The 27,847-nt window shown below is 42.7% G+C and overlaps 2 protein-coding genes across 4 annotated transcripts; one reads left to right on the top strand and one right to left on the bottom strand.

Annotated features, from left to right (window-relative positions):
- On the bottom strand, positions 1–18,144 carry LOC309696490 (uncharacterized protein). Of its 3 annotated transcripts, none has more exons than XR_014273512.1 (3): positions 18,049–18,144; positions 634–910; positions 1–437 (listed from the first exon to the last, which is right to left on the bottom strand). XR_014273512.1 is itself a non-coding variant. In XM_082517738.1 (3 exons), the coding sequence occupies exons 1-3, from the start codon at positions 14,544–14,546 to the stop codon at positions 324–326; spliced, it is 408 nt and encodes a 135-aa protein (XP_082373864.1). In that variant the 5' UTR covers positions 14,547–14,675; the 3' UTR covers positions 1–323. The 3 variants fall into 3 exon arrangements, 1 of the variants encoding a protein (XP_082373864.1); XR_014273513.1 differs by lacking the exon at positions 18,049–18,144 and adding an exon at positions 1,978–2,106; XM_082517738.1 differs by lacking the exon at positions 18,049–18,144 and adding an exon at positions 14,530–14,675.
- On the top strand, positions 17,431–27,811 carry gpr157 (G protein-coupled receptor 157). The gene is made up of 4 exons (XM_082517737.1): positions 17,431–18,272; positions 23,297–23,510; positions 25,524–25,718; positions 26,043–27,811. The coding sequence occupies exons 1-4, from the start codon at positions 17,890–17,892 to the stop codon at positions 26,247–26,249; spliced, it is 999 nt and encodes a 332-aa protein (XP_082373863.1). The 5' UTR covers positions 17,431–17,889; the 3' UTR covers positions 26,250–27,811.
- The last annotated feature ends 36 nt before the right edge of the window (positions 27,812–27,847 follow it).

Consider the following 27,847-nt stretch of genomic DNA (forward strand, 5'->3'; position numbering starts at 1 on the left):
GTTCCAGTTCCAGTTTATCATTTTCTGCCAGATGATGAAAAATTACACGATCAATTTGGGCAGCCTAGCATATATGAAGAAGAAAGAATAGAAAATACATAGGCTTCTGATCACTTACACGCTCTTTAAGCAGCGTCTTTGTGTGTACGTGAATCAGCAAGCATGAATTTAAGCATGTACTCTACATGTGTGACTTACAGCGTTACAATAAGGAAAGGGCATCGGCTGGGAAAGGTGAACCACTGCGGGACGCGAGGCTGTGGATGGGACAGGATGTGTGGTGCAGTATAAGCATCCCCTCTGCTCAGGTCGCTGCTCATTTGTCAAGTTGCCTGCAGACTTGAATGGTGCATTGCTGCTAAAACAGAGGCAATCAGCAGTGGAACGGCACACCTCCGGGGAGGGGTCCCAGGTGGATGATAGCCTTCCTGGGTGATCTGCAGATTAAATGGTGTTTTTCTCAACAAAATAAGCTCAGCCAGAGGGTTACTGCAGTAACTGCAGACAGATCTGCATTATTCTAAGGTAACCATTTCATCCTAGGGGATATTTGAATAACTGATTAGTGTATTCATCAGAAATTAATCTCAGAAATATTTGCTGTGCATGTTTGGTGCTAGACGCAAAACTCACCGTGCGCATCCCAACTGGAGATAAAGCCTGCAAGTGACCGGTGTCTGATGAGGTGTAGGCCGGCATTAGCTCACACTGCTCATTAGAAAGTATCCAGGACACGCACCAGCCCTTCTCATCAGTCACACAGCGGTTCGGCAGATGGCAGGAGCAGACTCTCGCGTGGTTAAGGCTCTCCTGGCTGCCTCCATAAGGCAAGCATGCATCCACGAGCTCAGCATGGTATCCATCCAATTTGGAAATCTGCAGCGGCAACTCTTTCCTGACAGGCAGACATCTACATGGCAAGAAATTATAAACACGAATCAGTGAAATGAAACCATATTTTCTAATCTGGCTCATCAGGTGCATAAAATAATGGATGGCATGAATAAAGCCTACAGTGGATGAAGGTGTTATAACACCCTTATGCTGTCAGGTTGTTAGCAGTGTGCAATAGTTGTAGATAAAAATATACAATTAAATATCAAAGCTGTGTTCACTGTAACGCAAGATATTGACTCATTAAGCGAAGACAATAATGACGAGTTTTCAGGCAAAGCTTAAAGACAATATTAATGTGATGCTCCGTATTTAAATCATTGTTGGGGATATTTTAAATTTCCTTTACTGTTGAGGGGGAAAAAAGCAACAATTTAATCCAACTACTGCATGTGTGTTAAGAGGGTCCAGCGTTCCTCTGAGCCATAGGCGTTCATTGTCATAAAACACGAGCCACACTTTTATTGTCTCTACAACGGTCACAAAAAAACCAAAGAAATGAATTCAGGCGCACATGCAGTGTTAGGCTGCCAGAAATACCAAATGTTAATTAATCTGTGGATGAAAATAGTTTCCAAATATCCGGTGCTTACTCCTGTTTGAGTAAAAAACTACAGTCCCATCTGTTTCAGAAAATTGCTGATCCAATTTTATTATTAAAAACAAAACAAAACTATATGTCCATGATTCATTTTGAAGATTTTCATCAGGGATTGCAGCTGAGCACTACAAGCAGGCTCAGAAATGGGAAGAACTGGGAAAGCAGACAAGCAAGCAATGAATTTTTGGTTGTTTTTCAATTCGTTTATTTAATTTGTGTACACTTTAAAGAACACTAACTGTTGCAGACTTGAAATGAGTGTGGAGTTTTTATCAATAGTACACATGAAGTGGGAGTAATGCGCTGTAATTAAAATTGTGTATAATGTCGATTTAATTCGGTGTAGCTATAAAATTTAACAAAAAAAAAAAAAGCAGACTAAAAGCAGTATAAATGAAAGCCATCAGTAAAAATAATGTTAACCTTTCTTCCTCCTAGACTACCTCTGATTTTGAGTCGGGCTTTTTCTGTTTAACACTCACTCGTTTAGCCGTGGATTTCTTTTGGTGAAGACAGTGAAAATGTGAAGAATCACCCCGGAGCCTCTGCCCCTGCTTCTGCTGCTAAAATGGGTCGCAGGCAGATAAACACATCAACAGGCCACTCTGGAGGAACCTATATATTATATATCTTTGTCCCTTTGTGTTACCTGTTTGTGGCAGTAACAAATGGCAATAGTGAATGTAGGCCAAGAGACAGCACAGATCTCTATATGACACACTTGTTATGGAGGATATGGAGCGCTCCTCCAAAAACCAGGAAGGCAGAATATAGTCCAGCACAAAACAAGTGAAAAAAAGACCACACCAACAGGCTGCATGCAAGATGAACAGGACACGCACACATAATTATGGACACCCATTGGTTTTGTTCAAAAACATGAAGACAACAGTGTCTCAAAGAGGACAATCATAACGTCACCAACACAGGATGTTAGGATGATTTCATGGTGATGTTTTTGTGTCAGCTTCTTTAATTTCTTCCCATAAAGAAATATAGAAATTTAGTTGTGAAATGTTATATTTACAGGTATGAATTTTAGGCATTTACATGACATTGCTTTTTTTTGTTTTATTTTTTTTCTCAAAGACAGTCAAATGGTAACCCCCCCCAAAAAAATCCATGTATTTTATTTTTGTTTGTCTTAAAAATATGGCAATCAAACAGAAACTTGAAAAGTTCAGACAATTGAAGTTAGTAAAAATAATAATAATAATAATAATGAGAGTCTGATTAACATCTGGGGACGGGGCATGTTTAATACTACTTAAGAGGCATTGGCTCTTCTTTAAACAGCACATTGTGTTACGCTGGTGTGCAGACTCAGGTCTGGTATTTTCATGCTGAAATAAGCAAGACCTGCTCTTATTTCATCACATGACTCAACACCTTGTGTGTCCCCAAACCTGTGCCCCCAGTAGAGCTTTCACTGCCATTCGTTCAGTGGATAGAGAGAGAAAAGCTTCTTTGGATTTTTTTTTAAATTATGTGTAACAAAGATGATGAAATCCCCAAGTTATTAGCAATTTCACACTGAGAAGCATGATTTGCCCACACACTCTTCGAAGGAGTGCTGGATGTTAACCCTTTAAAGCCTGAACCATGAAACGAATGCCATATCTTTTTTTTTAATGGAGTATTTATTGGACCTTCTAACAAAGGTTTAAAAAATAGATCTGAATTAGTATACATGAGTTTTAATTTGTACCATATTTGCTACAACTGGTATTTGCTTAAAATGTATTGTGCAATTTATTTAGGTTTGAGAGGTCTGATGGTGTAGAAGTCTCAAAAACTCACGTATCAAATAAGATTTGTTTGGAAGTTAAGGACGTGTTCTGTGTCATCCTGCTACCCCATCCACACTCTAGCAGTTAAACCCTATTTTTTTTTAATCACTAACCACAAATTTCACACTCCTTGTTTTTTACTGTATCAAGAGGATGGGCGTGTTTCCTTACAGCGAAGAGTAAACAGACACCTTATTGTCACATTATGAAGCCTTTGACGCTTCCAAACTACCTCGCATCTCTTGTCTTTTTCAAGCTAAATAAACTAAACTCAGCTCATAATCCAATAAATACTTAACTTGTTTACACTAACCTTGATACAGTTACTATATTTCACACAATCTCCAAACTGGCTTCGAAATAGGGACCAATTTTGAGATCTTAAAACTATATTACTAATGGTTTTCTTCATTCTTTGTTCTTCTGTTCTCTTGTTTGTGCCTGCTGATTGTATTCTTGTGAATTCACCTTCATTCTCAATGAGAATATTAAAGTGCCCGATTACATACAGGTTAAATAGATCAGCCTCACAAGATGCTCATTTCTTAATCTTATAAACGTAATTAGTTGTTAAATAGTGCAACATCATGTGTGTTTTATCTTAGTTTCAGTATCTGATGTGCTCTTTGAGGTATTTTCAGTTAAACAGATCACTGCAATCTGTTTTTATTTACATTCTGCGTGGCATGCCAGATCTTACGGAAACTGGGTTGTTCACGGGCATGCTTGAAATTATTATAGCTGTATGAGAGCTTAATCGAGACTTTCCAGCTGCAGTCTCTCCCTCTTAAGGCTGATGTGGGCATTATGCTTTGCTCCAGCGCCAGTGTAGAGAGCAGACTGGCTGGTGCTGACACTGACAGCTGACAGAGCTGCCGCTCATTCACAACAGAGCAGCCAGCTGTCACAAGTTCAGCCTCTCGCTATTATATCAATCCATCACAGCCCTGTACTACCATCTCTCTCATACTGAGGGAGAAACTGATGACACCCTGCACTTCATATGTTTCACATATCAAGCTCGGCCTTCAAATCGGGATCTTTAATATCAGGGGGTTAGTAATACTGTAAGAGATTCTTTCAAAATCCGTATCAGGAAATAAAAGATATCTTGGACCGCTCCACTCGCCGGGAATTCACACTTCACAGTGTGTTTGTCCCTCTGCGTGCTTACAGTCCTTCCAGTATAACCACATTTGATCTGTTGTGTCATTAACAGTGTCTTTTTCACTCGACTTGGCCTTGGGAGGAATCTCATCAGCTTTACAAAATGAGGTCAGCAAAGAAGCACTGGTGCAGTCAAACACACCACCTTATTCTACGAAGTCAGGAACGCTGCATTCAGTCCATCTCCGTAAGACTGAAGTGAGCAGAGATTTTTGCCAGCTCGCCTCAACCTCCTTCCTGAGTCCAGTTTTCATCAGCAATGTCACATTTCCTACGCCACCTTAAAACCCTCTAACATAGCATTCAACTCCAACTACGCTCCAGATTTCTGTATTTTTTATTTATTTTTTTGCTGCATCTTGTCAGATGCTCAGAATTTTGCTGTGCTGTAAAAACCAAACGAAACAAGGTGTTCACAGAAAAGATGGTAAATCTACACCTTCAAAAGAAGTCTGTCCTCAGTCAAGGCAATTCTGCTTTTTGACTAAGGACTACTGAGAATTACTCTGAACTGATGTGTAAACCAAGCAGGCTGCTGAGCTTGTGAATCAATGTGTCTATTATCTTTTCCGGACAGATCAATGAAGCTGAGGAATGAGCTATGAATGGCAAAAAGAAAGAAAAAAAAAAAGCCGCACGTAAACTCACCAGGCAAGCGTTACAGCCTTCTCCATTATTTGCGGGAGTCAAGATACTTGACAGATAACCTTTATTCTCACGGTTTAGCGTTAACCTCAGTTTAGTCAAAGAATTACTAAAAGACGACCGGCTGCTGTGGCACAAAGAACCAAAAAGGCAATTAGTTGCTAAAATTGATTAAGTCTTCTGCAAGAGTGTATTCACACGTCCACTGAACTAAGCATACCGAATAGATGAAACAACTTTGAATTTATACGCTCACATAATCTGTGAGGCTTTACAAATATTTACCCACTGTGTCCTTGGCTGGGACAGTGTCAGAAAATATTAAGTCAAGTGGAGAAGCAAAGGCGATGAAGTGACAGTAGCCAGGTAAAGCATACAGAGGTAATCTAATAGGACATGTAAAAGGGCCCCTCCTCATGGCTTATTCATTATAAGGGATGCCATTACTGAAAATGGCGTGGGGTATGTGAGAGATATGCCAGCAGGGGCATTTTCCCCGGTGTCAGTGAGTACAGACGAGAGGATGGATGCTGCGAGGATCAGCAGACTGATGCAGCTGCAGCACTGAATGCAGATGGTACATGCAGAGAGTGCTTGCCCATAGCTGATGGATAACAGTGCTCGTCTGATGCAGATATGGACACTGACTGATATCAGCAGCTGATTCCCAATATTGCATTACATGAATTTTGCTGATTCAGCAATCTGTGCAAATAACTGTGTCTTAATAAAAGCAGAGGATACAGGCAAATTAACGAGAATCCTTTCATATAATACACACACACACACACTCTAATATGCTTAAAACTGCTACACATAACCTTTGAGTGCACAGAGTCAAGGTTAACGTGAGATGTATGCAGTTCTCCTCATTCTCCTCCACAAAATGTGGGATCACGGGGTGCAACTTGGGGCCCAAGTCATATTGGAGGAGAGAGGAAAAAAAAACAAAAACTTGCTGCTGCAGTTGGAAGCAGACAGCGCTGCACTGCTGCAGAGAACAGCCAAGACGCTGATGCCTCGAAACGCTTTCAAACAGAAGCACCATTATCTGTACACTGCCCGTGCAGCGCGCTGCAAATGTCATCGCTGAAAGCCGGGAAGTGTAACACCAGGCGCATTTCCATAAGGAGTGCAAAAAGAGAAGTTCAACCTCAATGTCTGACTGAATGATGGATGATCTCACTCTCACAGAGTTGTGCAACGCACAAGAGACAAATTCGGTTGGTCAAGATATTTCTATATTTTAGCGCACTGCAGAATAGCACCAGTGGAGCAGTGCATCTTGGGTAATGAAAGGTAGGTATTAGGGATTGCAGATTAAGGACATTTTACCGAAGGAAATGTTGTACCTAGAAGAACTGTACAACTTTGAGAGAGAGAGGGGGAGCTCTGAAATGAATGCATTAATTTACTGCCTGTGTGATTATTACTCATTCATCATAATGCCTGGAGACACCGTTTCCCATACGCATTTGGTGTGCTTTGTGTTTATGTACTGGCTTGAAAAATTGCTCTTAGTTACTGGTTAGATTATAATAAATCACGCAACTTTTCCCCCAATAAAACCAGATGACAAATTTGATTTAAAAGCACTGATTTTCCTAATTCACTCAAACGGCTTCACATTTAGTGATCTCAGATTAATTAAACATTCTTTAAACGTCATCATTTTTCAAACCATACCTGAGGACATCCTCCCAGATTTTTATTTTTATTTTTGTGTGTGTGTGTGTGTTTATGAGGAAATTGGATTTCAGTGATTTTGGATACTGTGACAAGGGGGAGATGGCCTCTGCGTGGAGCAGGGACAGTTCCTCATTGAGGTTTTGAGCACCCTCATATCTCAAAGCAGCTTTTGCTGTGGTGTGAAAACGAATAAAAGAGGATGGCGAGTTATGTGTGCGGCGGAGGGGGTGGTGGGGAGGCGTGTAGGTGGGGGTGGGGGGGGTCTCTCCTGTGAGGAGTCCTTTACACTGATGATTCCCGGGGGTGTCGACGAGGAGGAAGGTTTGCTGAGGGGGTACATGGAGGAGAGGAGGGCAGACTGAGGATAAGCGCACACACACACACACACACAAACACACACACTGACCCTGGAGGTTGCGTTCCCCTTTAAAAGTCCCATCCCACTCAGATACGCAGAGCTCATGCAGGATCTGCTGCGGCAGTGGGGGAACACTGCTGAGCTGTGCAGTTTATGCTGCCAGCAAGCGTGCAAAGAAGAGGAGGGGGAGCAAGCGTGTACAGGAGGAGGAAGAGGAGGAGGAGAAAGGAAGAGAGAGAGAGAGGGAGAGAGAGAGAGCAAACAATGTCATTCTGTTCAGGAGGCAATGCTGCAGTCAAGTTTGCCGCGCCATGAAAGCACATCACCAGCAACCAGGAGGCTCAGAGTGAGTGCAGAGAAGTTTTCCTCCTCTCCTTCCTGTGTGAGAGATGCGGTCAGAGGCTGGTCCGTAGGTATACCTTCCTTTCCTCTCTAGTCTTATTTAACTTGTTTGCCTTCTTCTATGATGGGCTCTTCTTTCTCTAGGTTTGTATACTTTTTTAAATTATTATTATTATTAAACGAGCCTTGCAGGAGTTGATATGTGTATGTCGGTGTGCATGCCTGCAGTGTTAGAGCTCCTGGCAGCTTCTGTCTCATCAGTTTCAGCCTCCTCTGCACCAGCATTAAACCAGGCAGCAGTCTGCCAGAAAACCAGTCAGTTAGCAGTCAGGCTCCACTGCTCCCTCATCCATGTTTAACACATGGTACAGGCTGGAAATAGCAGCCAGCGTGTCAGATAGCGGCTGGTCCAGAGGACTCGCTATTTGACACAAGGACAAAAAAAACTCACCAGGATGCAGAGTTCTCCACACCAGTGGAGAGTTTCATCTTTGCTGACCTAGCTTTTAAGAAGACGACAGGCAGCCTGAGCTCTACTTTTCTCGGCTAGCTGTGCATTTATGTTAACCAGCGTGTTTTCATTGCAAGTATGATGCTGGGAACTGGTGAGAAGGATTTTTCAGGGATCTTGGACTGTGTGAGTGTCTGAGTGCTAAATGGGGAAATGAGAATGAGGCTACAGTGGCCTGTTTGGGACAGGGGAGCTGTGGTGCAGTCATGAAGTTGTGCTGTAGTTACTGGGACTTTTCTGCCATCCTATAAGGGGATTTCACATCAGAGTGCTACTCTGTAGAGACTTTGGCACTAAACTGTGGAAGATGAATGCTTTCTGTTTCATTTAGATATTAAGTTTTAGTCTTTTAAAAGACGTCCTAGAGCAGGACCAGTCTTTTCTATCGTTGCAGCAGCAATATTTCAGCAACTTTGCTCTAAAAGAAGACGTTGCTACTTTTGTTTCATTGCAGCATCTCTGTTTCAGAAACAATGTATAAATTGTTTATGGGGGTTAAAGCTTCTTATAAAAGTCAAAGTATTACAAATGCTTGGAAACCAGTATGGAAGGTGTGAATGGTGAATTCACTTGGCTACACGGTCAGCTCTGAGTTCACCTCGGGTAACTGTGCTAAGACCTTGAAAAAGCCGGCCCTGCATTGTCAGTTTGGTGAGGCTGGAGTCCAAGGCGTTTCTCTGGACTTTCTGTTTCTCCCCACTGCAGACAGACGGGCACAATGATGATCACAAACTGTACTAAAGGGTCTGTGCTACATCCGGAGCTTGACATCATCTCGGAACATCTGCAGTTCTCCTGCTCACACTTTCTCTGAGGGTGGGTGCTACACTGCCAGCGAAGGGAACTGCCGCACTCACCTGATGTTCCTTGCACCTCGCTTCTGCCCTCCCCCCACCTCCCACCTTCTCTCCTTCTCCTCCTCCTCTTTCCTCATCTCCAATTTCTCTACTGTAGTCTCTCTCAGAGGTACAGTTGCCCAGCAGAGCGCCTCACCGGCATGCTTTGCACCTCTGTGATTCTGCCCCCTCCTCCTCCTCCTCTCTCTCTCAGCCACGCACCCCCCACCCCTCCGTCCCTGCTGAAAAAGTATGCAGCACATGCTCTCACCATCCTCCTTGAGCAATTTGCTTGAGTGAATATAGAAAGGAGAGAGAGAGAAGCAGGAGACAGAGAGCCAGCAGCAGAACAGCAATCCTGCAGTGTCCTGCAGCAGCTGAGTTCCTGCAGTGCTGGCCTGTAATGGCACACATGCAAGAGTGCGCACACACACACACACGCGCACACACACACACACAGAGGAGGAAATACACCAAAGAGCATCATTCCCTCTCAGAAAATCTCAGACAGTCCTGATGTCACATGACCCTGCATGGCAGAGCAGGCCGTCCTGCAATGTGCTGGACTGTGCTGAGCTTAGAGACAGAGGCAGAGAGAGCGAGAGGGAAAGACCCCCCCACCCCCAACCTCCCCTACCCCCACACACTGCCCATGGAGCACCACAGGGAGGCACTGGTGAGATTAGCCGATTGCCCCCCCTCCCTCCCCTCTGATGGTGCATTGTCCCGTTTCAGCACTCCAGTTCCGATGATGTAATCAATGCAGCAAGCTTTGAACTTGCTGGGCTAGGGGTTCCTTCTCCCACCCCCCCATCCCAAACTGACACAGATGCAAATCTCAGGCTTCAGCTGCAGTCTGTTGCAGGTAGGAGGATGAATAACTACAATTCTGTACTGAAGTGCAGGGATACGTTCCAGTAAGCGGGGCTACGTCAGCGGATACCCATATTTCACTCATGAGTAAATTGCATAAATTATCAGCCAAGTCAGTTGGTGAAACTACTGCCGGCACTTTGTGAAAATACTTCTGTGCGGTGCCGCAACACCACTTCCAATAAATTAAGGCAGCTAACGGCAGGAAAATGAACCTCGTCTGCTCTTTTACAAAGCTGCCTCTCTAGTTGCTGTTAAGGGGTGGGCAAAGACGAGGCTCCGAGCCGAGCCAAAAGTGCTTTGAGCTCTTTCAGGGCGTAACATCACGGTGACTTTGCTCTTTCATTGATAAGGTCATCAGTCTGTTGACAGGCTGCAGTGAAGAGCAGCAGCACTGATGTACAGTGCAGCTTCAGAGATGCTCAGGCAGCCAAACTCAGACCATATAGTAGCAGGTGAGTTTTGCTGAGCTGGCTCCTACCGCTGTTCCCAGAATCTGCCTAGTGATCAACTTCCACTACAGCAGTGATGAACCGGCATCAGGCCTGCTCTAGTAACGGAAAAAAAAAAAACCCAGCTAACAGCAAAGCAGGTTTGAATAATTAGCACTCATGGATGCTGATGATTCTGCACATTTAATGCAGTTTAATGTGTCAGCAGATAAATGGACACGTAAAGCACACTTGTATACTGCACCTTTTCTTTTCTCGCTGCATTAATAAACAGTTTAGAAATTTTGATTTCACTAAAAAATGTCACTTTTCCAGGAAGCAATTAATTTTCACAGCGTTTCATATCTTTGCTGATGCGTTCTCTGTGATTTTTTGCAGTTTCATAATTCATGCCGACGGACTTCATCTGTAATTGATGTGACCCGCTGAGTTACTGGAAAAAACAAAACAAAAAACCCAACGAAGATTTAATGAATCAGCACCTTTTATTAGTATGCTATAAACTATTTGTTCTTCTGTGCTAAAGATTAAGTAGGACTAACTGCTAATAAGAGCATGGGTGAACAACAGCTCTGTAAAAGACATTTGAATCTAAATTCAGCTTCAGCTGACAAAGACTGGGAGGTTGGGACAGAGACATTTTGAGCTGCTTCCACCGGCAGGACACAGAAAGTGAAAAGACAAAGCAGTCACCGCCTGCAGCCAGACGTGGGCCAGGAAGTCAGAGCAGTTTTTTAAAAAAGCGCTCCTCTGTCTAACACATTTTCAGCAGTCGTCACCCATTAGAGCATCTCCTCATCTCTGCTTCTGACTTAAATGACTTAAGCATGTCACACAGAATAAGTCATAATGCACCTTCGAAGACTAACTCATGTGTTAAAGTGCTCAGACTGAAAGCTATGCTAACTGACCGAAGCAGGCTGAGTCATGCTGGGTCTTTTCTGGGTTTCCCCCCTCTCTGATCCTCTGCTCCTCCCCCTGTGCAGGCTCATACATCCAGCCCGGCTGTTGGTGGCGTGTTGGAACATGCCTTGACTTGTTGTACTGCCTGACTGAACAGACAGAGAGAGAGAGAGGCAGCCACAGGAGGAGAGGCAAGAGGCTGGTGGTCAACAGTTTTTCCAGAGTGAAGTGACCCACACATCGGGAGAGCCCGTGAACAGACTCCTGTTGATGCCAACACGTTGAGTGCACCCGCTGGAGATCACGCTGGATGGTGGACCTCTGCTGCTGCCTGGCTAACTGGTGAGTGTCCAAACTGTGTGTAAACAGATGCCTCTGACATACACAACAATGCTACAGCTGAACACTTCTGAGGACCTGTGCACTTCTGCTGAAACTGAGTGAAATTTTCAGAAACACCAACTAGTTCAGGGGAATTAAAATGATGCCAGGCTGAGGCCTTCAGATCAGCCTGTAAATCTAAATTAGAAAACGATAATTTAAGCCACTGCAAGTAGTAGAAGCGTCCAAGCTTGAGTTTTGATGCTGGCTTAATCCCATGGTGACTACACAAAAGGTTAGCGAAAGCTATGATACACCCAAACACAGTACCCAGTTGCACAGTGGCAGGATGAGTGACCCTTTCATCATCTCGTCTTGATCCTCACGGAGAAGGGCAGCTGTTTTTGTTATTGTTTTCTCTGGTATTCATAATGAAAGCCAGTTTTCCAACAGGAGACCCAGCAGGCCGCATCTTTCCCCTCCTGAAAAGCCCCAAGAGAGCCGAGAGCGAAAGGCTTTATAACAGGTCCTCGTTTCTCAGAAGTGATTTGTATCTAGCGGGATCTGATTCGAGTTTGCGACTAGACGGTGTGACAGACGATTCGAGCGGCCCTGGTTCTCAGAAGACAAGTGTCATCAGCATGTCAGTCAGGAAGCGAAATGAGATTAGGAACAGTGTACACAGAGAAGCAGATAAACGAAGGCCAGTCTGTCCACGCTGGCACACATTATCACACAGCACTGATAAACCCTACTGTAAAAACTCATGCAGGCCGGTAAAAACTCAAATACATTAATCACCCGAGAACTCAGGTGATAATCATTTAGTGTCCAACACGCTATGATCTGTGTATTTTAGTTGTGTGTGGTCAAGCAGGAAGATAGTTACTGGGGAAACTCTTTTTTTCCCCTCTCTCTGGCAACCAGGGGTAGTGCAAGCTGAGTGTGAGACTCCGTTCTATTTAATTATTAACACACTGCAGTTTGGCGTGTAGATTCATTTAGCTCAAACCCAAATATGCTTTAAAATTGTTCTAAAAATAAAAGTTAAAAAAAAAAAGACTACGAGAGGCTAAGCTCGCATGTCATGTATGCCGATGTGAGCGTGTTGTGCATGTGTTAAACTGCTCAGCAGCACGGCCCTTCAGTACATACTGATGTCACTGTTTGCCATCAGATGATTAGGTTTGTGGAAGCGTTGATCAACCAAGAAATGTGCAGCAGTGACATGAGGAGAAACGGGGAAGTGAGGTAAAGTGGGTGAATGTGATTTTTTTTCTCTCTCGTTTGGATTACACATCGTGAGGCCTGACAGCAGAGGGATCCACCATGATGAGGAAGTATAGGCCAGCCTGGGGTTTGTACACGTGTGTGTGTGTGTTTTGGTGAAGTGTTGCTGGGGAAAATTGTTGCCTGGAGGCTGAATATGTCAGAAACTGTAGACCTACAGAGTCCCACGGTTATTTAAACAAAAGCTATTCTGAGGCAAACGCTATGTGCACCATGTGCAATGTTACGTTTGACACTCCAGATTACACACGTCTAACACTAACACAAATCTTTTTGTGTTTTTGTGTGTGTGTGTTTTTACGAGTCAATTTTAATCTGATATTTAAAGCTTTTAGTTACACCACAAAGGACCAAATGATGCTCTCTTACAAGCCATCGATGACACGTTAACATCTTAAACCAGGCTTGTTCATTTACATTAGCTTTCACGGTTTTCCTTTTCAAATTAAAAATAAATAAATAAAAATCATAATTTAGCAACAGGAAAATACATATTGGATCAAAAAGGACAATAAAAATGTTTAGTTTCACAAGGGTATTTTTAAGGGAATATAAAATAAAACTTTAAATATTTTTTAAAAGACTTTAATTTGTTTATAATAATTAAACATTAATGATTTTGTTTTGATCTTCCAAAAAATACCAAAACACTTTTTCCCCCAAATCTTTACTGTCAAGGTTTTATTTTGTTAGATGACAGTCGATTAATTTAGAAAACAACTCGTACTGCGATATGAGTGGTGTGAAATAATAAATATGAAAAAAACCTGATATCACTAACAATGCACACGTGAAAATGAGATGCAATTTTGTTCGTGTTGTGCACTTCCTCCACCTCCCTGTGCACACCGAGTGCAATTAATTTGCCACAACAAAGATAAAACGCACAATAAGCAAAACGCTAAAAAAAGAAAACACTCGATGAAAAGCGTTATTGTTATCTTTTCATTTAGCTTGTGCAGATGTGGTGATAATAACAAAAATTTAGTGTTAGCTGCATCGTCTGGACACATCCCCCTCCAGCTAAATTAAGATGTACTTAACAGGTTAAACCACAAAACAGCATTTATTTATCCGGTTAAATCCCTTACTAAGTCCGCTCGAGCAGTATTCATCCACACCTCTGACTAATATTTGTAAAAAAGGGTTTTTTTTCCCCAGGTTTGGACAATACTACGGAAATATTACAATAGGGAAATCTGTGAGGAGAGGTGAGCCGTGCCTGAGGCTTTAAATGCATTTGTGGAAAGGCTTGTTAGTCGAGGCTCGCTGCTGTTTGCTGTGAGAGGCGGTGGGGCGGCCGGCCATTCATTTAGCAGGCAGGGTTTTGTTTTCCCTGCCATTCTTCGTTCCTGTATCAGGATTACCTCAAGGTCTGAACAGGAAGGAATTCCTGTCATCATGTGCTCAGCGAAGGCGGCATCTAACTCGCTGCGAACGCACAAAGGGACAAGGATGCAGCTGCTTGGTGAAAGCAGGTCAAGGTGCGACCTCTGCGTTTGTCTGTGGACATCAGTTGTGCATGTGTGTGTGTGTGTGAAGACAGATGCTGACAAATACAAATTTTGTGTTTGTTTCAGGCAAGAAGCTTCAGAGCGTCATAAAGTGCTTTCTTAGAATTTCAAAAAGGTCAAAATGCTTAAACCACAAATAAAAACACTGGAATTTCCAGTTATACAACCAAAAAGTACGTCACAAGATAGACCAGAAGCCGACGCAGAGGGCCACAAATAGCCTTGCTGCAGAATTCAGAAGCAATAACAGCGGATAGTTGATGTAATTCAAACTGTTTGTTTTCCAGACGTTCCTCCCTCTACGGAACGTCTTCTCTTCCTTCGTTTAAGAGCATGTGCCTACCGGTCTCTAGTATCCATGCTGTCCTGCGAGCAAAGCAGTGTCCACAGGGAGACGACAGTATGGAGCGGTCAGCCAGCCCAAAATAGCACTGCAGCGAGCAAACGCAACTGATAGCGTTGTAGCTGTGGTCCCTGAGGTACACAAACACAGACTAGCACTGTATGGAGCTAGGGTAAAAAAAATTACATTAAACAAACAAACAAACAAAAAAAAAAGACATAAACCCCCCCCCCCCCCCCCCCAAAAAAAAGCAGAAGCAAGGCTGGCAGCCACACAAATAGTTGAGAGCTAAATCAAACCGAGCTTTTTTGTTGCAAAATCATGAGTCATGGCAAGCCTATTCTTAGTTCAGGGGTGTTTGTGTTTGCCAAAGTTGTGTGCACTTAAAGTGATGCTGCACAAACCGGCTAGGAGGAGATCAAGAAATCAGTTTGGAAACAAGCTCGGGGGTTCACTTCATGAAGCGGAACGTGGGCTCGTCTGTGCGTTGTAGTTGTGTAAATCTCAGTCAGGGAGCAGAAAGGGCCTCTATACTTATACACTTAATGAACAACTACTAACATTTCCTCCTGCTTTCTTACAGAGCTGCCAGAGCACCACGCCACCCTCGAGGTGAGGGGGGGGGCTTTCAGTGTGAGGCCACTGCCTTCCAACAACCACCAACAACACCATCACCACGAAGCTGGGAATGGAAAGCGTCAGCAGTGCCAGGCTCGCAGGTGGACACATGCACCAAAGACCAGTCAGGACCCTGCTGGGGAGAGCAAGCCCGGAGTCGGGTGGTTGGACGCGGCTGCTGTGGGTGTTTCTCTGGCAGTGTCTTAGCTGGTTGTTGTGAGGAGTGAGAATGAAGCAATCAGCAAGTATACTGCCGCAGAAATTCTTCGCAATAAGAAGCCCCGGGATCACAGCTGAGAGGGAGGAAACTGGGAGCTGGCACTGTAAGTTTTCGACCCTCCTAAGAGAATTAACTGAGGAGAGATCGACCGAGCGCACGGCCTCCGCAATATTTAGAAAATGGATCAAAGCGTCAAACTTCCACACTGTCTGTTGCACTATCATGATCTTCTGCTGCCATCTTGTGACTGAAAGCAAACCTCCCGGCATGCTTTTGATCAAACGCTGCTGCGCCAATTTGTGAAACCTTTGCCTTTTTTTTCCTTTTCATTGAGACAAAACGAAAGCCCTTTCATTCAGAAAATACAACTTGGCTTACTATGACTTTTTTCAGTTGCAAATGCATGTTTTTGATCCCTTAATTTAATTTGCTCCATAGATATTTCTGGATGTAACGCACAAACAAAAAGAAAGTGGATATGATTAATTCTTGATTTATGTGCCTGATATTTTATTTGTGACATATTGCTGCTGTAGAAAAGGAGCATTATAAATAAAGTTAGATAAATACTGATTTATATATTTTCCTCTTTCCTTACTTAACACAAGAATTTTGTAATAATGCAAAAGTGTTGCAGAAAGGCCCTTTGGACTACATTTAAAAAAGAACACTTTTTATTTAGTGCATGATGAGAATATTTCTGTGTGACCAAAGACGACCTAATGTGTGCAGATGAGTCAGGTGCACATTAATTTAGGCTTTCTCACACACACACACACACACACACACACACACACACACACACACACACACACACACACACACACACACACGATGTTCTTCTGATTTTTTCTCCACTCTATCTCAGAATCTCTCACCGTTATTGTTGATGCTCGATACAAAACAGTGTCTTAAACTGTCTGTCGATGGTGTGATTCAGGCGATAATGCAGATGCCGAGTTGGCTGCAGTCTGCAAGGGAAAAAAGACAAAGAAAAAAAAACCCCAATGTTCTGCTGCACTGCTGCAAACACTAAAACAAGGGGGTTGCAGGTTTTTCTGGGCTGCAGTAATGCAGAAGCAGTAAAAGTCCTGCTCTGACACAAGGTCACCGCTCCGAGGGCTCTAAACCGTTTTACATCACACTTCTTTGGTAAACTGCAAATCACAAGGCCACCAAAGAATCATCAGCACTCGGGACAGGAGGCAAGCCAGATGTTAGTTGTTAGCTTCTCCTTTATTTCTGTGCACAGTGAACTCGTCGCTAATAGAAATGTAATTTCAGGCAAAATTATGCTTTTATTTAAAAATGAACTTATTGCCCCAGAAAGCTGAGATTCCAACTCTTACTGCAGGATGGGTTACCGTGAATTCACTCTTTAAAAAATTAATTGGTCCTTTGTCTACATTTAAATTCACCCATGAAGGCTTTTATATTCATGATCGGGTGTTTTAAATAACTAGTCATTTAACCCATGCTTCAGATTTAATCACTTTCACACATTTGCAGCTTTTTCCCTTTTTTGTATACCTGAGGATTAATACAGGGAGGTTTTGGATACACAATTTTAAATGCTTTTTTTTTTTTTTTTTTACCTTGCAAAGAAGAATGAAGTGAAACCATGAAAATATTTGTTAGATGCAATCTATGTCCTGTAGTTTACAAGATCATCAAATAATTCAAATAAAAACATTTCAATGTTTCAATTTTCTGCTGCCCATCATGTTCACAGCTGATGTACTTTTAAATTATGTTTTGTTTCGCTTTTATTTATTCAGTTCCTCTGTGCTCTTTGATGACACTTCTGCTTTGGTGCCACCACCTATTCATGTGTTTTGATTGCCTACTTTGCAATACTGCACTTTCTGAAGCCAAAATTCAGTCACTTTTTATCAACTTCTACATACATTTATATAAAAATGAATGCGTCTTGTTATTCAATGCACTTGCGCCAGATTATATTTATGTGAAGTGTATCTTTTTTTTTCCATGTACAAAATAGTTATTAAAATAAAATCAGACGTCATTTTCTAACCTGAGCAGCGAATCCTTTTATGCGAAACCATGACAGGAATGGGGAAGCGGTTTCATCATGCTGTCATGTGCCGTGTGCGGTACTTTATGTCAAAGCTGGACAGCACAAACTGAGACAATTACACTCAAAAATAGACCCTTTGAGTGCCTGCAGGTTACCAGCTGACTTAACTTCTGCTTTGGGTTCCGGTTGGTGAGGGGGCGGCGGGGAAGGAGGGCTTTAAAAGCTGGGTGAAAAGTTTTGCTTGACTCCCTTAAAAGCAGTAGAAGATTTTTTTTTTGTTTTGTTTTTTTCAAGTCATGTGGCTCGACTGGACGGAGTGTTTTTAAACCGTCGCCTGGCCTTAAGGGAAAATAATGTGGAGAGCCCCTGGGAACATCCAGAATAAAACCAGTGCGCTCGGCCGGGAAAAGAAAGGTGTTTACAAACAAACAGAGACTGCGGTGTCCGCGAGACGACTGCAGCTCGTGCCTGATCGCGCTACACGATGGCAAACGCGACTCAGACTCAGACCGAGGTGTATCTGTTCGAGCAGGTGATCGTGCTGTTCTCGTGCGCGCTATCTTTCCTGGGCTCCTCTCTGATTATCCTCACCTACATTATTTGGTCGGATTTGAGGACAACTCCGAGGAAACTGCTGGTTTACCTCTCGGTGTCTGACTGGCTCTCCGCCGTCTCCTACGCCTTCGGAGTGTGGAGCGTCTTCCGCACAAACTCGGCGGAGTGCGTCGCTCAGGGAGCGATTTCCACTTTCGCCAACACCAGCTCCTTCTTCTGGACCGTGGCCATCGCCGTTTACCTGTACGTGTTCATCGTGAGGGCCAACCAAAGAGTCGCTGACAGCCTCGTGTTGGTGTTCCACCTCGTCAGGTAAGCAACCCGCGGAGTGTTATCTGTTTACTAAACCTGCTCCGGTGGTACCTGCGCCCTGAAGCATCTTGGGATTTCGGCAGTTGCCCCCCCCTAAAGTTGAGTTTACGTCATATTTTCTGAGATTTTGAACAGTGACTTGTTAAAAGCTTCACATTCAAAACGGCTCCTTTAAATTAGAGAATTAGACCACAAACACAAACCGCTTTGGCTCACTTAACGTGCATCTACTTTATTTTGTAACACTCTGAAAGTTGGCGCAAAACTCCAGTCTACTGCCAAGCTACGTCCTGACGTTACACCGCATAACGGGGTGACGTGCTGACATCACGGTGGGACCTAGTGAGTTTTCAAATATTAACCATGGCGTTATTGGATCAGTTCACGTGACGAGTGTTCATAAATCAGCTGATGCATGACACGTGCTCACTTGTTTTCTCACCAGCTGGTGTTACCAGGACAACCTGGATCCTCCGTGTGTGTTTCTCTGGATAGGAACACTGAATAAGGGACTCCCTACAAATCCATTACACCAAGGGTGTCAAACATAAGGCCCCGGGGGTCAGAAATGGTCAGGCAAAGAATCCAATCTGGCACACATTTTGGATTCTAAATGAATAAAATAGCACTTTTTTGTGAATTAACAAAAACTTCCAGCTTTATAATTACAGGACAGTCTGAGCAATGAGCTACCAGAACTTTTTCTGTCATTTAAAGCATTTATTTTGTACACTTCAAGCCTACAGAGTTGTCCTAACTCAGGGGCCGATCTACAGGGGGGGGCTGTAAAGCCTTGCCTCATTTGTATTTTTAAAAAGTTTATGTTTACTTAGAAGAGATAATGATACAATAAATACTTTCAAAGCGATATTTTGTTAACACCATTTAGGTATGGGGGATTTTCCACATACTTCACTGAAAAGGCATTTACACGTTTGTGCTGTGGTTAGCACTGCTGCCTCACAGAGCGAGGGTCCTGTGTGGAGTACGCATGTTCTCTGCGTGCCAGCGTGCTCCAGCTTCCCATCCACAAACATACAAGTCAGGCTAACTGGTGATTCTGAATTAGTGAGTGTCTCTGTGTGTTTGTCCTGCAATAGATCGCCGTCTGAACTGTGCCTCGCCTTTTTTTTTTCACTACCAGCAAAAACAGAAAAAAGAAAACACCCCAACTTAAAATGTATCACTGACAACATTCAGTCATACTGTCAGAATTTCTGTTACTGAAACTTTGGTGATTTATTTGTGGATGAATGAGTTCAATAACAGCCAAAAAGACAATATTTTATTTTCAAAGCTTTTCATTCATCCCACTCTTCCTCTTCCTCACATTCATTGTTTTCTGGTTTCATGGTCAAAAACATCCCCAACATGTCCACCCTGCTCTTTTCTTCCGTAGAACAAAACATTTTTTGTTTTTTCTTATCAAAATTCCTTAAAATCAATCAAATTGAGTCTGTACTATGCAGATATAAGATAAGATAAAGACAGAACTTTATTAATCCCTCGGGTGGATTCCTCTGGGAAATTCGGTTTCCAAAGCACAGCACCAACAGAAGTTACAGAATGTGAGCAGAATACCATATATACACATATATAAATACAGAGACACATATAAATAAAGAATATACAAAAGGGATAAATAGAATAAATAGGAATAAGAATACAAGGGAATTGCACATTTCAAGTATTGAAGTCTATTGCACCGTTGGTTATTAACAAAAAGTATTGCACAGTGAAAAGGCACTACAGCTTAGTTGTCCCCCCCTCCTTTGTCCTCCTGTCTCCCCTCCCTCTCCCCTCCAGAGAGGAGTTAAACAGTCTGATGGCGTGTGGGACAAAGGAGTTTTTAAGTCTGTTGGTTCTTGTCTTTGGGAGAAGCAACCTGTCACTGAACAGACTCCTCTGGTTGTTTATGGTCGTGTGCAGAGGATGCCCAGCATTGTCTATAATGTCCAGCAATTTTTTTTAGTGTCCTTTCCTCTGCCACTGTCACCAGAGTGTCCAGCTTCATGCCGACCACAGAGCAAGCCTTCCTGATCAGTTTCTCCAGCCTGGATGAGTCCCTCTTTGCTGTGCTGCTCCCCCAGCACACCACAGCATAGAAAAGTACTCCAGCAACCACCGACTGGTAAAACTTCCTCAGGAGCTTCCTGCAGATGTTAAAAGAGCTCAGCCTCCTGAGGAAGTAAAGTCTGCTTTGGCCTTTTTTATACAGGTGCTCTGTGTTGCATGACCAGTCCAGTTTGTTGTCCACCCACAGCCCGAGGTACTTGTACTTGTTGACCACCTCCACCTCCTCTCCCTCTATCTGAACCGGCAGTGGACCTTCTCTGGACCTCCCAAAGTCCACAACCAGTTCCTTAGTCTTTGAGGTGTTGAGTTGCAGGTGGTTTGTGTGACTCCAAGTTCCTCACCAGACTTCTGTACTCCTCTTCCTGATCATCCCAGATACACCCCATGATGGCCGTGTTGTCTGCAAACTTCTGGATATGGCATAATTCAGAGTTGTAGCAGAAGTCAGAGGTGTACAGGGTGAAGAGAAGAGGGGACAGCACAGTTCCCTGTGGTGCTTTATGTCATTTTAAATCAGCAGCTAATCTCGCCTTCTTTTCACATCATGTGCTATAGTGACCATTTGCTAGAAAAGGAGGTCTCACCTTCAAATGATGCTTGGTGGGGACTCCCACTCCTTATACAATTCTAACAAGCTTGACAGTCAATATTAGGTATGGCTGCCTTTATTCTTCACCATAGTCTGAGCTGTCTTAGGCAGCTTTCTTGTAATTTCTTTAAGTAGTCTTCAGGAATAGTTCTCCAGGCTACTTGAAGGACATTCAAAGCTCTTCTCTGGATGTTGGCCACCTTTAGATGGTCACACACTGCTTTAATAATGTTGAGGTCCAGCTCTGGGGAAGCCATGATTGATAGTGAACCATTGTGTGTTATTCTATCCAGGTATGCTTTTACTGGACTGGTGTGGTGTTTGAGATTATTGTTGTGAAAAACGAAGCTGTGGCCAGTCACATTCTTCAGATGGCATTGCATAACAGATCAAAATCTGCCTGCACTTTTCTGTGTTCATAATTTAATCAGTTTAACGAGATCTCCAACGCCACTGGCTGAAATGCAGCTCCAACCATGATACAGCCTCCGATCTAGATGACTGTTGACCCTCAATGTTGTGTAGACACTCTTTCCTGACCTCCTCCACACATACTGTAGATGACACGAGCCAAACATTTCATATTTGTATTCATCACTCCATAAGACATGTTGCCACTGATTTTTGACTCCAGTTCTTGTGTATTTTGGCTTTTTCACTTTGTTCCCTTCCTTAAAAATGTCTTCTTAACAGTCACCTCTCCATTGAGACCATTTCTGGTGAGGCTTCAGTGAAGAGTAGAGGAGTCAAATGAAGGACCAGATGCATTCTCAGGCCCGTTTTTAAGGATGTGACCTTCAGACACTGTCCTTCTGCTGTAGATAGGTTTTAGGCCTGCCACTTCTTCTTTTGTCCTCCACTCATCCAGTTTCCCCATTTTCTTTGAAGGACACACTGCACACCATGCTGAGAGGGCATGCATTTTTGGATTCTAAATTAAAAAAAATAGGACATTTTTGGTGAATTTTTATAGTTACAGGAAAGTCTGGGCAATGAGCTACCAGAAAGATTCATTTTTTACAATTCAAGCCCAAAGAGTCAGGGGGAAGGGGGCACCATGTCAAGTTTTCTACTAATAAATCTCTGGGAAATAAAAACATTTTTCATCCCTAAAGATATAAAATATATAAGATATAAAATGGGTTTGTTTGTTTTTTTGCAAACTTGTCTGTTATGTGTAGACACAACACTTTTTCATCCCTTGAGTCACGTGCTTTTTTTGTGCTTGAATGACTCATAGGTTATTTTTAAGTAGCTTAAGAAGTGAAAAAACAACAAAAAACGCATTCCTCTGAAAATGGTCAGGTACACGGACTGAAAATGGGTGAAAAAACAGCCAATGTCCAAAAATAAAATAAAAAACTTTGGAGGATGCTCAGAAAGCCTGGAGACCTATTGCTCAAGAGTACTTTAAAAATTCCAAGAAAATCTGGCTCCTCTGAAGTAAAATACAAAAAAATGAGGGGTGACTCAAGATTTTTACACAGTACTGTGTGTCCACTTTATTGACAAGCAGTTATTTCATTACTCATGTTTGTGCTTCAGATATATTTCTTTATTAACATGTCAATTTTGTAAAAAAAATGTAACAGCTAAAACAAATGTGTTTATTTTAGTGGTTCACTGTTTCCACTGTAAAAACAGCAATCAAACATGCGGAGCCTCCCAGTGTGACGACCCCTTGTAGTGTTTTATTTTTTTATTTTACACATTCTAATCCTTGTTGTCCACTTTCCTTCTGCACGTTAATGATTTGTCCTCACTGATTGTTAGCGAGTTGACTCACTGTGATGTACCATCGTTTAATTGATCTATTTTTGGACACGGGAACATTTTCACCCATGGGTATGGCTCACTGCAGTGTTTGCCGTTGTCATCCTAACAATCTCTCTGTGAGTTCTCAGATACTGCAATGAACTGGAGATCACACAACAGAGGCATTTATGGAGGCTTATATACACTAAGACACACGCACTGTCTTTTTGGTATTTATAAAGGTCTGCTGCTGTGTATACTGCAATGAAAATCTAGTAACCTTTTAAAGTGGTGTTATAAGAGGAGAAGTGCTTCATGGGGGGGCGGGAAACTAACGAGCGCTGCAAACAATGCAGAATTCATTTCGTGGTTTTATCTTCTTCAACAACAGAACTGGCCGTGACTCTGCAGTTTGCACCATGTAACACACAAAAGCCTTAAGCACAAGATTACTATCACACACTGTCACATGTCTTTGCTGCAAGTGTTGGTGTCATGCCCGTCAAACATTTACATAAAAACCTCCAGTGGAAAAGTTTAAAAATGTGACTCTGACCTTCGGAGCTGTTGTGTTTACTCTCCGGACCCTTGTTTTGTGTTCCAGCTGGGGAATTCCTCTGGCCATCACTATTGCAGCTGTGAGTCTCAACAAGATTGGTTACGATGCGTCAGAGGTGTCGGTGGGCTGGTGCTGGGTCAGGATCAACGTTCAAGACCGGGTCCTGTGGATGCTGCTGACTGGAAAGATCTGGGAGTTCTTGGCGTACCTCACCCTCCCCTTCCTCTACATCCTGATCAAGAGGCACATCCACATAGCGGTGAGGAGGACACCAGGGACCTCATTCATCAGTCATGTGTACACAGAGCTTTGTGACTATTTGAATATGTCACTTTGCGTTCAAAAATCTGTTTACACATTAAGAACCACAACAAACCTGCAGATACACAACTCTTTTTCCTGCCAAGCATTAAAATCATCCTTCTTAATACTCCGGTACTCAGTACGAGCGATCCACAGTGGATCTGTTATTTACATTCATCTGTAATCAGCCAGAACCTTTGACCTTTATTGGAAATCTGCTGGTGATCAGCTGTTTTCAGGTCGACAGAGTGAATCATGAACGAGTTTCTTTATTCATTAAAAAGCTGATCTCAAACTTCCCCTCTTGCCTTCTGCATTATGATTAATATCATAGTCAGAGAGTGAAAGAGACACTGTTGTCTTCAGGGGGAAAAACCCAAAATGTATTGGCCTGTCATTATTTGCATTTAGTCTTGGAAAGCTAAAATCATCACCTGGGCATAAAGTGGAAATACAGTTTGTTTAAAACATTCTGGCTCATAAATCATTTCAACCAAACAACATACTGATCACAGCCTGAAATCTTCTATAGGAATGTATGCACAGAATATCAATACATCCCAGTTCCTGTATCTGTGACTCAGACTTTCAGCAGTTGAGCATTAAAGGAACTGATTTGTTTCCCCTAGAGGATGACAGGAAACTTTATCCCTAACACGCTAACTATTATGAAACACACTACAGAGGTAGTCAGACTGTGGATGAAATCATTCTTTGTTATATTGCACTTTTATCCTAACAGAAACTTTCAGTCATGGGAAAAAGAAAGTTCAGTTTTACATATCAGGACATGTTAAGACAATCATCTGGTCCTGAGCAGGTTAAAATGAAGTAAGCAAAACCCCAGATGAACAACAACGCATAACATACAGCTCCATGTCGTTATTTAACAAAAACTGGCCAAAAATGAAGAAACGGCGTGAGAATCTAATCACACGATTACCGCGTCCATAAAGAATTAGGAGGGTAAGTAGCAGCCAGGAATTCCTCATCAAATGTACTGGAATAATGGTTCTTCATCAAGTGTGTGCACCTCTGTGAAAGCAGAAGTTTTGTCAGTGTGCAGGTGTGGATCACCTCATGACAGCTGCCAGTATTCCTAAGAATGAATGTCCCAGAATATTCATCCCAAAGTCAGACCGTGCATGCTCAGAGAAACTGCAACAAAAAAACCCCCAAGAGACTCTACAGGCCTCAGTTAACATGTTAAACGTTAAAGTTCATGACAGCACAATTAAATAAAGACTGAACAAATATGGCTTGTCAGGAAGGGTTAACAGGAGGAAGCGTTTTCTCTAAAAAAGAACATGGCACCACGGCTTAGTAATGCAAAGTTGCACCAAACATGCACAATTGCAACCAAACACAGCATATCAGCACTAACGAGTTATACCAACCACAGTGGTGCATGGGTAATGATTTGGGCTTGTTTTTCAGCCACAGGATATTGGCAGCTTGACGTCACCGAGTGAACCATGAACTCCTCTGTATAAAAGTATTCTAGGGTCAAATCTGAGGCCATCTGTCCGGATGCTAAAGCTTGATCCAAACAGGTTCATGCACAGAGGCAAATCTCCAACAGAACAGCTGCAAAGGTCCAGTCAAAGTCTAGATTCCAACCTTACTTAAGAGAGCTGTGCATGAACAAATGCCCACAAACCTCACTGAGCAGAAGCACCATTACTACAATGATATTAGAGACTGATAAAGTCACACAGAAAATGATTACTTCAACTTCTATTAAAGGTGGTTCTATAAGCTACTGAATCGCGGGATGTACTTAGTTTCTGCAGTTTGGCTTGTTGTTTTTTAAAAAAAAAACAAAAATGATATAGTGTAATGAAAGGGTTTCTGTCTCTCCCTCAAATATCTGCCTAGTAGTGTGAAAGTTATCTGATGTTCTTGATGACACACTTTCTCTCTTTCTTTATTTCCTTTTAATGGTCTCACTCTTGATGCTCTGACGCAGCATGCAGCCCTCTCTGAGTACCGTCCCATCTTGGCCAACAGGCCTCCCGCCCACTCCTTCTCCTCCATGGCTGATGTGAAGCTCACGCTCATCCCCATCATCTTCATCGTCCTACGCATTTGGAGCACGGTGCGCTTTATCCTGCTGCTAGCCGACTCAAGTGTCAGACAGAACCCAGCGCTGGTCACGCTGCACGTGAGTTTACGCTTCTTTCTCTTTTTGCCTTTTTAAAAAGTAACAAAGCATTTTCAAAATACTGTAAATTTTCCTTTTAAATGGCTTGAAAATGAAATGAAGCCTTTATGATGTTTGGACTGTTTGATTACATGATAGTGCCACTGTAAGTGTGCATAAAACATTTTTACGCACTATGAACACGATGATATAAATGAAAATGTGTTGTTTTATTGACCGATAAAACAAGCATTTGCCATCAAAACTCATAAAGACTTTTTATTTCTCTGGAATAAGCCATCATGATGCCCTCATCTGAAACCCCTCTTTCGTCTGATCCCACAGGGGATTGGCAACACCTTGCAGGGAGCAGCCAACTGCGTCATGTTCGTCTTGTTCACTCAGCCGATCCGCACGCGCCTCTGCGCCGCGCTCACATCCTGCTCCCAATGTCGAGCAGAGGCGCAGCGCCCGCACAGGCTGCTACCCGAGCAGGACGCAACTGCCCGGAGAGAAGAAGACAGCACTGAACGAGGCCACGCCGACAGATGAGACTTTGTTTGGTGCAATGAGAAGATGAAGGCAAAGCAAAGAGGCTGACATGAAGGGAGGAGGAGTTCTCTACTTCACCTCGAGCCCTCATTACACAAAGTGCTCGTGCGATGGCTTCTTGAGGTTCTGCAGGAGCATGCACTTCTGTGTCATGTGTCTGCACTGTGGGTGATGGGGTGTTGCTGCCTGATTTTATGTTATTTACACATAAGGTGAAGCATTATTTGCATTTATTGTTCTGTAGGTCACATGGGTAAAGTGTTTTGTTTGGTTTTTCTTTGGGTTGGTGTGTGTTGATGATTTCACTTCCCCTTCCAAAGAAAGTGAAGGAGGTCTGAAGGAGCTCTGCTTACCATGTACTGTACTCAGGTTAACACTGTGAAGGATTTTTGTTGTTGTTTGTTTTTCTAGTATCCGAGTATTGTGAATTTGGGGAGAAACTTTTGTTGGCCCGGTTATGTTACAAACAACAGAGAAACAGGTAAAGCTTTGTCGCTTTAGGTCACAATTATACTGTAATTTTTTGTGTTTTTCTTTTTTGTATCATTAACAAATGTGGCCAGAAGCTCTAAATACACTACTCCTGAAGCAAAGACAGGAGCAATGCATTTACTCACATCTAAAGAGCTGTGCATTATTCTAACTGTTAGCTTGACTTCTCTTTCACTGGAGATACTATATTGTTACATTTTTGGGTAGATGATCATCATTTTCTATTTAAAGGAATAAATACATGATCAACTTTGCTCTAACTGCTGTTCTCCTTTTACTTTTAAAACTCTTACTTATTTCCCAAGGCATTAGTTTCAACATCTTTCAGACACTGGTTTCATAAGATTGGCAGCTTCTGTTGTGTCACCATAATTAGCATGATTACTATCACCGTGGTCAAATTTATGTTGTTTTTTTCTTCTTTTTTTGCATGATCTATAATCACATGTCATCCTTCCTCTTTCAAACTCAGGCTTCACTCATGAGCCTCACTTCTCCTTTGAGCTGGTGGCTATTGTTCGCCTGACTAAAAATGCAGGCTGAATGCATTACTAATGATGAGTGGGTGAACCCGGTGCCCTGATTCTACTTCCCAAAGTTTCGAAATATTGGTTTAAAATTCACAGCGTACTTGCTCCAGCATTTTTATTTTCTTTGTGCTTTACTATGCACATGCAAAGGAGCGTGGGGATAGTTCCCACATATTATTTCTAGTTGCACTTTTTATACGCTTTAAACTGTACAAATAAACAGTTTTCTTTGAGCTAAAAAGTTTTCCATCCATCCATTTTCTTATCAAAACAGGCTTGCGCTGTGGCTTGAGCCTATCCCAGCTGACGGTGGGTGCACACAGAGTACACCTCGGAAGGGTCACCAGTACATCACAGGCCTAACTATATTTTCCTCCAATCAAATTTTTATCTGAGGTCTAAAGAAACGGGACACAGTGCAGAGTTCATTCTCTAAGACCATCAATAACCAGATACCATGTCTGGGAAAATGCAGGTAGTGAATGTTGTTTGTGCCAATGACATCTAAAATAAACAGCCAATAAATAGTTTTTGTCTTTTATCCTTGTGGATGGAAGAGGGCGTACAGAGGAGCAG

This window comes from Aulonocara stuartgranti (genome assembly GCF_965226115.1).
Source record: "Aulonocara stuartgranti genome assembly, chromosome: 20".
Lineage (NCBI taxonomy): Eukaryota > Metazoa > Chordata > Actinopteri > Cichliformes > Cichlidae > Aulonocara > Aulonocara stuartgranti.